The following is a 13,419-nucleotide window of genomic DNA, read 5'->3' on the forward strand; positions in this document are numbered from 1 at the left end:
CAACATGACATTGCAGATCCTGCGATGTGACTATTGCAGATACACACGATATCGATGCTAAACCAATATATTGTGCAGCCCTAGTTCAGACAGCAGATCACTAGGTTGGAGCAAAAATCCTAGAGTTACTGGGAGTTATTAAAAGACCTTTAAACTGTTTTGACTTTAAACATATACATATACAGTTGCAATCAGAATTATTAAACCCCCTTTGAATTTCTAATTCTTTTTAAAATATTTCTCAAATGATGTTTAACAGAGCAAGGAAACTTTCACAGTGTGTCCGATAATATTTTTTCTTCTGGAGAAAGTCTTATTTGTTTTATTTCATCTAGAATAAAAGCAGTTTTTCATTTTTTAAAAGACAATATTATTAGCCCCTTTAAGCTATATTTTTTTCTCGATAGCCTACAGAACAAACCATCGTTACACAATAACTTGCCTAATTACCCTAACCTGCCTAGTTAACCTAATTAATCTAGTTAAGCCTTTAAATGTCACCTTAAGCTGTATAGAAGTGTCTTGAAAAAAATTTAGTAAAATATTATGTACTGTCATCATGGCAAAAATAAAAGAAATCAGTTATTAGAAAAGAGTTATTAAAACTAATATGTTTAGAAATGTGTTGATAAAATCTTTCCTCCGTTAAACAGAAATTGGAGAAAAAATAAACAGGGGGGCGAATAATTCAGGCGAATAATTAATACCATGTATGATTTTTCACCCAATAAAGGGTTAAAACGACATGATAAACCATCTTCTGTAATAAAACAACTGTGGATGAAAGACAAAAACTGAGACATCACATCATATGCATATTAGTAAAACAACACTCAATGCTTCTACAAACACAAGCCGGCTTGATCGCTGCTACGATTTCGTTTTGGTTATTGATTGATTTCCTTGCTTTTTTTTGAAATCCTTCTCCATGGTGGTCATGCTTGCTTACTGACAGGGTTTGGTAAAGAGGTGCAGGCCTCAAGGCTCAAAGCGCTGTGTAAAATAAGCGTTACAAATCTCTGTGAGTACAGGCCACTACACCGCAAGCAAAAAATGCACAAACAGAGAGAGGGAGGAGGATAGCCTATATCACCGTACTATGGAGATTATCTGTTATTAACCTCACGGAATTGAAAACCAACTTAACGTACTATTTAGGCATAATACCATCCAGAGCTATTAGTTATTTGGCAGCGTCTCTGTGCTTCTGACAGGCTGACAGACATCATTAAGTTTGACAGATTACAGTATTAGGCAATGTTTGGAAACACCCCTTTAAAATAAACAGTTCTGCAAAGCATAATAATAATATACAATATATTTGTATTGTATATATATATATGTATGTATGTATGTATGTATGTATGTATGTATGTATGTATGTATGTATGTATATATGTATGTATATATATATATATATATATATATATATATATATATATATATATATATATATATATATATATATATATATATATATATATATATATATGATTCGATCCCAGCCCAGACCGTGTTGGGTGCATGCAGTAGGACCGGTGGCCTGGGTTGCATAATTATTATATTTACTTACCAAATATTAGCTATATTATAACTAAAATTATTTAAAATTGTACACCTCACAAAGCTGAATCAATGTCTAAAATATATTATTAGTTTTATTATTTTAAAAAATACACATTTACACAGAGTTGAAAAATTAACAAATATTTTATACTAAAGTGCAACCATAATAATTTTCCTAATTAAAACCTAATAAATCTAATTTCATTACTGTAATTATACAGTTTAACGCAACCTTGAACAGAATTAAAGACTTACAGGGTTAGTTCATCCAAAAATTTAAATAAACTTACCATTTACTCACTCTGAAGTGGTCTCAAACATTTGAGTTTCATTTTTTCCGTTGAACACAAAAGATGATATTTTGAAAAAAATTGTTAATTAAAAATCTGTAGTCTTTGACTTCAAGTTCAAAGATTATAGGTTTTTCAGCATTTTTCTAAATATCATCTTTCATGTTCAACAGAAAAAAAAGAAACTCAAATAGGTTTGTGACAAGTGAATTATAAATAAATGATGACAGAATTTTCAGTTTTGGCTGAACTATCCCTTTAATTTCAGATTAATTTTAGACTGCTGAAACCCACCAGTTGACTTGAAAGAACCACTCAATGTAATTCACTGCGTAATCATTTTCACTGCAACTGACAACAATGAGATCCAACACAATTTAATTTTACGTTACGTAAATCCTTACATAAACAGCATCAAAATTCTATGATTTCATCCAGCATGAGAGACGAGATAATCCACTGGGGACTGGCATGTGTGGGCACACAGCGGACAAATCCAGCCTCTGCCCCATGCGAGCACAACTGGCAGCGACCCAACACCCTCAGCGACCAAACACCCTCACTTCAGACAGCGGCTGGTGCACAGCACACTCCAGTCCACAAACTGAGCCGCTTACGAGCAAACACGCAACTGATAGCATGCTGAAATACTACAACCACCAATTCTAAACTTCATGAGATGCACATTATCAGACACAACGCATTAGAATTTACTGTTTAGGAGAAAATAAAGGAGATAAAAGAGAAAAGGGGACTTCTTTAGGCACCAATTTGCTGCATGTCAACAGTTGTCTCACTTCTGAAACATCTAAACGGTCAATGCCAAACTATTTAGTTAAATTATCCTTAAAAAAAAATTGTCAATATTAAATAGGTCACATAAATCAGGATGTTTTCAGTATCTTAACTCAACCTTGTAAGTGAGACTCAGCATCTTTTTTAAGTGCAGAATAAATAAAATCAGAACAACAAAGTTAAAAGCTATTACCTATATAGTGCCCACATCTTTTGACTAAATTAAATTACTGTCATTGCCATTGTTAAATTGTACAATACTTTTGTGCTTTCATATCAAATACCAGTCAGTCCAATAACAAAATGCGTTTGACTATTACGTTTCTGTCAAAAAAAAAAAGTACACGCGTCGTTCAAACGCGCGGAGCACTCTCGGTCATTACCGTATCCGTGATCGGTAACATGACAGCAGAAAGCAACTACAAATACATCCACGTTAAAGCCCCAACTACCGCCGTTCTCGCGTCACGCCTCTTTTAATCAATAATTGAGCGGCTAACCTCCTTGGAAATGGTAAACAAACGCGGGGAATTGCTTAGGACTACAAAAATGAACGCTGGTTAAAAATAAAAACGGATGACCTCCGCGTTCACTGAGCGTCTCGCGAAACTGGGACGCGGTGAAACGCGCGCGGGAGACGGGGGTACTTACGTGTAGTGCTGAGGGAAGAGGAGCGTCGCCGTTCCCGGTGAGGAGAAGCTGAGAAGCAGCACAGTTTGGACGGAGAGCAGGCAGAACAGACTGGAGGACTGAGCAAACATCGCCATTTTCCATTAAAAATTCAACAAACTGGGTAGATGTCAACGGAACCGGTAGTCAAGCGAACTGTGGGAGGCTGACGCCGAGCTGTCGACGAGGATGAAGAGGCTCGTTAAGATCCAAAGCCGCTGTTAAATCTCAATCGGTAACGATGGCGGAGGGATTGATTGGCCCGAGATGAGGCAGTTCTGAGACACGCAGATGCGTTGACGCTGCTGCCGCCACTGGCGCTGCTGCTGCCGCCGCTGCTGAGCCTTATTTGCTCTCTCTCTCTCTCTCTCTCTCTCTCTCTCTCTCTCTCTCTCTCTCTCTCTCTCTCTCTCAAGAGCGGCGAAGCGCGCTATCACTGCGCGACAGACGGGGGCGCGCGTCTTGAGAAGCCCTTCAGGTCTAGTCGTTATCCAAACTGCGCTCATTAAATAAGACAGAGCCTGTATGTGGAGTATACAGTTGGTCAGATTTATTAGCATCCTTGGTGAATATTAGCAAAGAATGCTGTGAAAATAAATCAATTCAATTAATCCTGTACAGCTTTTATTCAAATAAATAAACCTTTTGCAACAAGGTTTCAAAAAGTATAACGGGGTGAAAATAATTTTGACTGTAGGAGGAAAACACCAACATGGGGAAAACAGGCAAACTACACACATGCCAACTGATCCAGCTGGAATTCGAACCGGCGACCTTCTTGCTCTGAGGTGACAGTGCTAACCACTGAGCCACCGTGTCACACAAACATATTTTCACTAAACATACGCCTACCCTAAACCCAGGCGTATGAATGTGGCAAATTTTGCATGTCAAAAGATCCTGTTAGGTATATGATTATGAAACATTTTGAAATACGAAGACACAAGCACATGTCCTCGTAAACCACATCAACATTGAAATATGTCATTCATTATACACGTTTATGCAACGGGCGCAGCTGTGCATTCATACTTCTGAGCGCTGTTTCTGCTGTTTCGAAATAACACTTCTCAAACGCTAGTTGGCAGTGAGGTGTTAATGTTCCTCTGTGTCGAGTTTCTTCGCTGGTGTTTTGTTTTTTCTGAACTCTTTCTTAATGTATAAGTGGCTCAAACTCGCTCATTTTGAGGCAGGAGCCGGCGGACGTGCAACAACTTTAACCATGAAGTAAACACAAAACAAAACCTTCAATCAGGAGCTCCTTCACGGGACTCCACACTTGTAAACAATCGCTCTATCGGTCTCGCGCGGCTCTCGGCCCCGCCCAGACTCGTCAGGGCTACCAAGCCAACCAATCACTGAGCTTGCGCTACCCATCATTGCAACCTGTAGTTGCATTTTTTGAGAGGTGCACATCAGCGACACCAATGGCCACGGGCTATGCGTCAACGCATAGGCTGCGCCGTAGCATATGCATGCGCTTGACGCAGAAGTATAAATCAGCCTTCATCCAGCACATGTTTTACGCAGCAGATGCCCTTCTAGCCGCAAGCCATCTCTGGGAAACATCCACACACACTCATTTACACACATACACAATGGACAATTTAGTCTACCCAATTCATCTGTACCGCATGTCTTTGGACTGTGAGGGAAACCGGAGCACCTGGAGGAAACCCTCGCAAACGCAGGGAGAACATGCAAACTCCACACAGAAATGCCAACTGACCCAGCCGAGGCTCGAACCAGTGACCTTCTTGCTGTGAGGCGACAGCACTACCTACAGAACCACCGCGTCGCCTCCATTAACTTTTATGTAATTTATTTCCTACTATGGAAGTCGATGAATACCAGCATCCAGCATTCTTCAAAATGTCTTCTTTTGTGTTTAAAAGCAACATCTCAGTGCTCAGAGCAAAACGAATAATCAGTTAAATTCTCCATATGAAAAAAAAACACATAATGGAGATTAATTAATTAGGTTGTTTTCATTTTTGCATGAAGTATTCTTTTAAAAAACGAGCAAAACTTAAGAATAAACCTGAAGCCAGTGAAGAGAAAAGATCCTGCAGCATCCAATAGTGTCTTATCTCATCCAATGACATTCAAACTCATTCATTCAGTGCAGAGACGGACCAACAGGTACAAGACACACACACAGTTTTGTGTTTGTGCTCAATGAGCAGAAAGCCAGAGTTCATTATAATCCAGTGGGAATTCCCCAATTGTTGAGTTGATGATTGTGTTGTTGTCTGTTCTAGTTAGAGCATGAAACGCAGATGTCCTTCAGGGCCGCTGCGTCACCGGGATGTTATCGCACGATCCGATCAGAAAGGGACAAACGACACACCGGCTCTTCCTCAAACACACGGCTCAGGTGCCCTTGACTCAGTATTGATCACAGCAGACAAAACACTGTGTCAGCCTCACACAAACACACACAATCTTAAATATGTGGTTTTATGAGGACTCTAGGAGTAATGTTTTTTATACACAGAAAAAAATAATCTGTAAAAAATTACGATAAAAAGACAGTAGCTGTGATTGCCAGAATTTACCATCAAGCAATACAGTAGGAAAGTAAAAGAAATGTCCCTATTTTAGGATCAATAACCATATTTTGTACATATTTTGTCATACATCAATATTTCGAAGTTATAACATCTACACAACTTTTTACCGACAAAAACACAACTATAAGCATGTATGGATGAGAAAGTCATATGATGAATTACTAATATAAAGAAGGAGCTTTAGTGTCATTCACATGACTAAACACTATCATGGTAACATTGTATAGCAACAGTTCATGTAACAAATTTCTAATGTATATAACTTTGCACCCTCCAGCTGCCACCCAGTACTGGAAAACATCCATACACACCCATTCGCATACACTACGGCTAATTTAGTTTATTTAATTCACCTATAGCACATGTGTTTGGACTGTGGAACCGGAGGACCAAGAGGAAACCCACGCTAACACAGGGGGGAACAGGCAAACTCCACACAGAAATGCCAACTGGCCTAGCCGAGGCTCGAACCAGCGACCTTCTTGCTGTGAGGCAACAGTGCTAACCACTGTGTCGCCCAAACAGATTTCTACCTTAGCGTTTTTTACTAAACACCCCTCTACCCTAAACCCAACCCTCACAAGAAACAAATTTATAATATCAAAAGATACCACTAAGTATGATTCTGAAACATTTTGAATAACAAAGACACAAGCACATGTCCTCATAAACCACGTCAACATTGTAATACATAATCATTATACACATTAGTGTCCTCATAACCAGTGGTGGAAAGAGTACTGAAAAATCACTCAAGTAAAAGTACCACTACTTGCCTAAAACTGTAGTGCAAGTAGAGTAAAAGATTCTGCTGTAAATATTACTCAAAGTATGAGTTAAAAAGTAGACATTTCTAAAGTCCTCAAGAGTAGCGAGTATTACCCTGTTAAAAGCTGAAGCATTTACATGTAATTTGTGTGTGTAAACGTAACATTCTGTAGTGCATTTAGTTATTGCCCAGCACTTACACAACTTCACAAGACGTTAATATTAGGTTAGTTTTAGGTTGTGATGTCAGGTGACCAAAATTCAATGTCTAACCAGCATCTAAGGACAACGTTATTTTAATGTCCAATAACGATGTCAAATGACGTTGATATTTTGTTGATTTTAGGTTAAGTTGAAAAATGACCAAAACCCAACGTCGAGCCAACATTTTAAACCAACATCATACTGACATCAATTACTGACATTTATTCGTCAGGTATGGCAACCAAAACCAACGTCTGATAGACATCATAGTGGTAACGTCCACACAACGCCAAGCTGTAACATCATTAGACGTTAATATTTGGTTGGTTTTAGGTTGAATGTTGGACATTGAACTGAAGTTGACTTCTGACGTCAACACGATTTTCATTTCCAAACTAAATGTAACGTCCCCATGACGTTGGGGTACAATGTCAATCTGACGTCTTGTGCCTGCTGGGTGTTTAAGACCATTTCGGTCATCCTACAGTAAACATCTGTCATTTTCTCATCAGTGACATACATCTAAACAGTCTCCGGGTCAATGTGTGTAAAGATTTAGGACACTTTTAATGTTCCCAAACAGTTTACTGCAATTAAAAATCGCCCATGTCTTGAGGCAGTTCATTATGATGCCTTTCACCTTCTATGTGTGATTTGATTGGACAGTAATCACAGGACTGATTTTTGTAAATCCCCATAGACAAAAAAATAAAAATAAAGTAATGACTGCAGGTAAAGAAAAGTAGTGGAGTAAAAGTACTGATACAGCACTAAAAATGTACTCAAAGGAAAGTAAAAGTCCACATTTTTAAAACTACTTAGTAAATTACTGTTTCTGAGAAAAACTACTCAATTACAGTAATTTGAGTATTTGTAATTAGCTACTTTACACCACTGCTCGTAACCCACATAAACCAGTACACACACAAAAATTTGAACACACTAATACTCCTTTGTTTTTGTGAATTGTGGGGACATTTCATAGGTTTCCATTGTTTTTCCATTGCACAAACAGTATTGTACATATTCCTAAACCCAACTGTGTGCATTTTTACTAAATAAAAAAACTCATTCATTTTCCTTTCTGCTTAGTTTCTTTATTAATCAGGTGTCGCCACAGTGGAATAAACCACTTTATCTAGCATTTGTTTTACACAGCGAATGCCTTTTCAGCTAAGAACCAGTACTGGGAAACATCCATACACACTCATTCACTATGGCCAATTTAGCTTATTTAATTCACCTACAGGTATAGCGCATGTGTTTGGACTGTGGGAGAAACCAGAGCACCCGGAGGAAGCCAAGGCCGACATGGAAAGAACAAGCAAACTCCACACAGAAATTCCAACTGACCCAGCCGAGACTCGAACCAGTAACCTTCTTGCTAAAGGCGACAGTGCTAACCACTGAACCACGTTCATCCATGAAAAAAACTCATTTAGTATAATCTATAAGCCTTTTAGGAAAAAAATTGTGGTGCTATGTCCTCATAAGTCACCTTCTTCTTGTGATACTTGTGTCATACACATGTCATTATACAAAACCTGAAATGTCACATAAACAAGCGCATGCTGTCTCTCTCTCACACACACACACCTGCATTTTTTTATTCTTCATTTTTTTTGTGTTTGCATGACGGATAATTGCATCATGATTTAGGTTGTCAGCGTCTGGTAAACTCCTTTTCTGTTCAGTTTTTCTGTTCTCCTGCTGCGATTGTTGGTAATCATACATTTACACGTTCGACAGATTTCAAACAAAGTCAAGATCTTTTGTCAATTCTGAATGCTGCAGTGGACTCTGAAGAGACTGGCGACGTTAAATATCTAGAATATTGCAAAGATGATTATGGTCGCTGTACTTTTCAGAATATGGTATAATGTATAATGCTATTATATAGTCACGTTTTCATTTGAATTAAAAAGATAATCTGCCATTTGTCGTAAATATTTAGATGTAGATTACGGACATGAAAAATCAATGTTATTTATATACAATGCATTATTATTAAATATAGTTTAGTCCCTACTTTTTTGTAGTTTTAGTATATTTAATTTTAATATTTCAATGTTTCCTGTATAAGTACTAAAAAAAAGCTAAAAGAAAGAGATTAACAAGCAAATCAAGAAAAAATGCAAGTATTTAGGTGTTTTAGGGTACAGGATTAAACACTGAATTTCACTAAGGGTTTGAGTAAAATGTAAACATAAAGGGTTGATAACATTTAAAAGTATTATTTAGAGATTTAATTTTTTACATTTTTGAATCCAGAAAAACATTTTTAGTTATTATAATACTGAAAATCTTTAATTTTATTTATTTTAAACTTAAATGATTTAATATAAATGTAGGCATGTTTAACATACCTAAAAATGACAAAAACAAAATCATTAAAGCTAAAATAAAAACTGAAAATAAAAAACTTAAAATTCAATTGATAAACCAGTGAATCCAGATAAAATCTGCAAACTATTGGTTGTAGTATAGTATTCTGTAAAATTAAAATTAAATTAAAACAATAAAATGAAAAAAAATCGAATTAAATATAAATAATAAAATATATTATTAAAATTATAATAAATATATTTTTATAATATATTAAATATATAATAAATATATATAAACAAAATATAAAATAAAAACAAAATTCAATAAAAAATATAATATAATATAATATAATATAATATAATATAATATAATATAATATAATATAATATAATATAAAATAAAAAATATGCAAAACAAAATAAAACATTTTTATGAAATTAAATGAAACATTAAAAAACAAATACAAAAAATTAAATGAAACATATAGTTGAAATCAAAAGTATAAGTACAAAACGTAAAATAAAACAAAATTAAAACAAAACAAAAGTATGAATAAAAATTAAAATAAAAAAACATCAAAATAAAATAAATTAAATTTCTAATTAAAAATGCATACAAAAAAACAAATAAATATAAAATATAAAATAAATAAAAAAATATATAAATATAAAATAGGTAAAATGTATAAAATAAATTAAAACAAAAGTATCAACAAAATATTAAATGTAATTTAATTAAATAAAACAACATTAAAATTAAATATAAATACAAAAAAGAAATATAAAAAACTAAATCAAATATAAATGTAAAATATAAAAAACAAAATTAAAAATAAAACAAAAAACATAAATACACAAATAAAAAAAATTTAAAAATGAAAATTATAAGTAAAAGAATAAATATAAAATAAAATAACTAAATTAAAACAAATACAAATATAAAACATAAAATAAAAATAAACTAATTTAATATATATTTGTTTGTATTTATTTATTTGTTTTGTTTAATTTTTATTTAATTTAATATATATATATATATATATATATATACATACATTTATAACATTAAATAAAAAATTAAACAAAACAAATAAATAAATACAAACAAATAATACAATTAAACAAAAACAAAAAAGAAATACAATAAATAAATACAAAGCTAAATATTTTTCTAAATTTAAAATATTTCAAATAAGTGTCATTTTGCTTCTTCAGCTTAGAGACTGGACACCCTGGTCTTTCCGTGAAAGCGTGATGAGGAGACCCGGATTCAGTCAACCATCAGCAAACTATTGATTTGTGGGATGAGGCCAGTGCTGATCTCTGTTCCTCTTAACAGAGCACTGAGAGAGCAATGAACTGAGTTCGGCAGCACTGGAGATCCTGCTCTCCATAATTGAGTCTTATGTTGTGTTGAGGAAGACGGAGAGAACGTGAGGAAAAAAAGCCCACAGGAAAATTCTAAAGCGCAGAGGTTGAGCTTTATAGGCACTTAATGGAGTTCACAGTTGGCTTTGGTTTACGGATCAGCTTTCTTTGATGCTTCTGTTTAAAAGGCCAGAGGAAATAAAAATACAAAGGGAATTTTTACTTTTTATGATGACAATGGTAGTGGTTGCTATGCAGTTGCTAGACACTTTCTAGATGTTTCTTCCTATGTATTAAAAAACTTATGGTATATAAAGTAGCATTCAATATATATATTTTAATTCAGGCAGGAACATTGAAATATTATTTCCAGTATTGGGGGTAAAGGATTACAATTTACACGAGTTATACGTAATTATATTACTTTTCTACGTAACAAGTTAAGTAACGCATTACTTTTAAAAAAATAAGTAATAATATGTAACAATGAAATGTCTGTCACTTGTTTTTTTAATCTATGGAATAATGAAAGGAAAAGACTTTTTTAATGGAAACTACAGGGCACTAGAGGGTGCTGGTGAGATACATAGAGGGTATAAAGGGTGAGAAGAAGAGGAGGAAAGGCGGTCAGTTTTTTTATTTTTTTTTTAAAGATGGAACACATGGGCTGCTTCCAAAACCGCATATTTCCATACTATATAGGACGCTAAAATCAGTATGCGAGCTGAGTAGTATGTCGGAATACATAGAATTCGAAAATCAGTATGCGAGAAGTTCCCGGATGACTTACTACTTCCAGCGAAATTCTGGAGTGCGCATCCCATGCATACTGTGCCATCCCGTGATGCCCCGCGAGCGAAATTAAGAATGAGAGTAAGCGACGCAACTGACGCAGGTAGGTCAAGTGACCATGACAAAATGGCGGATGTAGTACGTCCGAATTCCATTTATACTTTTCACGTTCATACTGTATAGAACGTACTTTTCTAATGGTAGTAAGTAGTACGTTTAAATTCAAATGCAGTACCTACTGAGTAGTAGGCAGTTTCGGACGCAGCCATGGTTCTTTGAGGCTACTTCAAACTAATAGTAATTTTGTTAAGTATTAGTTGAGAAACCTAGGCCCAGTTTCACAAACAGTGCTTAGATTAAGCCAGGACTAGGCCTTAGTAAAATTAGGCTATTTCAGACACATTTATAAAAATGGCCTTAGAAAAATATTACTGGTGTGCACCTGGAGACACAAAAATTACACTGACATATTTAAAGACATTTCACCGCAAGTTATTTTAAGTTGAGATAGCTCAAACATGCAATTTAATCCTGACTAGCCTTAAACCTTGTTTGTGAAACCGGGGCTAGAGTTTTAAGCTCAACTTGAGGACTTCCATAATGTTTTAATAGTATGATGGCTGATTAATCTTGGACAATATTTCTTTGAGGCCATCAAGAAGTTTCATTCAACCATTAACTGTGAGTTTGAAGAAGTGGATCAATGACTTTCAACACACTCAATGTTTTTCTTTGTTCAGAAGAAGGGATCATCATCAAACAGCTGAGACATTGTTTTTTTTTTCTTGTGTTTGGGAGAAGTTTAAAAGAGTTTGGGGATTTATTAGTTTTGTTTTTGAGTGCATTGTTCAGTGAACCAGTATGTTTTTCAATTGGGATATAAAATATATACGCATAGAATAAATATTTTGCTAGCATCAGTATTTCACTAATACCCTAGTAGATAACCTTTTTAATGTGACTGCATTGAGTAAAACAATGAAAAGTTGCAAATATTTGAGTTACTTTTTTGAAAATGTAACTCGAGTAAATTTTTTGTTTAATTTTAATTCAGCAATTTATAAATAAAGTAAGTGGTTCATTTCGCTTTTGCGATCTTTGATGAATAAAGGGAATAAGCCAACAGAAAATGAATGAATGAATGAATGAATGAATGAGTAAAATTAAAGTAGTCACAATGAATAACGCAGTCAACGAGAGAATGTTTTCATTATTTTGAATGCGTTGAAGAAAAGGAAAAGGGGATTGTTAGTTATTTTACTTTAGACCAGGGGTGACAAACTCAGTCCTGGAGGGTCAGTGTCCTGGAAAGTTTAGCTCCAAACCTAATCAAACACACCTGAACAAGCTAATCAAGCTCTTACTAGATATACTAGAAACTTTCTGGCAGGTGTGTTAAAGCAAGTTGGAGCTAAACTCAGCAGGACACCGACCCTCCAGGACTGAGTTTGTACACCCCTGTTTTAGACAAATAGTACAAATGTAGCAAACATACAGCTTTAAACCTTCAATAATCGTTACATACAGCATATACAGTGCATCCAAAATGTATTCATACCCCTTCACTTTTTCCCTGTTTTTATTTCAGCCTCATTCCAAAATGGATGAAATTCATTTATTCCTCAAAATTCTACACACAGTACCTCATAATGACAATGTAATAAGTTTTTTACATTTTTGCTAATTTATTAAAAATAAAAAAACTGAAAAATCACCTGTACATCAGTATTCACAGCCTTTGCTCAATACTTTGTTGATGCACCTTTGGCATCGATTACAGCCTCAAATCTTTTTGAATATGATGCCACAAGCCTGGCACACTTGTCTTTGGGAATTTTTGCCTGTTCCTCTTTGCAGTACCTCCCAAGCTCTATGAGGTTGGATGGGAAGCGACGGTGTACAGCCATTTTCAGATCTCTCCAGAGATGTTCAATATAATTTAGGTCTGTGCTCTGGCTGGGCCACTCAAAGACATTTACTGAGTTGTTGTGAAGCCACTCCATTGATATTTTGGATATGTGCTTTTGGTCATTGTCCTGCTGGAAGATGAACCGTCACCCCAGTCTG

At 35.1% G+C, this 13,419-nt stretch overlaps 1 protein-coding gene across 7 annotated transcripts in view; it reads right to left on the reverse strand.

Moving 5' to 3' along the window:
• The window catches only part of cacna2d2a (calcium channel, voltage-dependent, alpha 2/delta subunit 2a), a 584,267-nt gene that overhangs the window by 434,828 nt on the left and 136,020 nt on the right, over nt 1-13,419 (reverse strand). For 3 of the 7 annotated variants that reach the window (XR_012407347.1, XM_009302716.5, XM_073952941.1), the window contains exon 1: nt 3,303-3,646. The exons of 3 other annotated variants lie outside the window; for them this stretch is intronic. Coding sequence is in view for 3 of the 4 variants with exons in the window: in XM_009302716.5 (XP_009300991.2) it covers nt 3,303-3,418 (116 nt within the window). In the remaining variant the exon portion in view is untranslated. 7 annotated transcript variants of the gene reach the window in all.

The sequence above is a fragment of the Danio rerio genome, chromosome 6, assembly GCF_049306965.1.
Source record: "Danio rerio strain Tuebingen ecotype United States chromosome 6, GRCz12tu, whole genome shotgun sequence".
Classification (NCBI taxonomy): domain Eukaryota; kingdom Metazoa; phylum Chordata; class Actinopteri; order Cypriniformes; family Danionidae; genus Danio; species Danio rerio.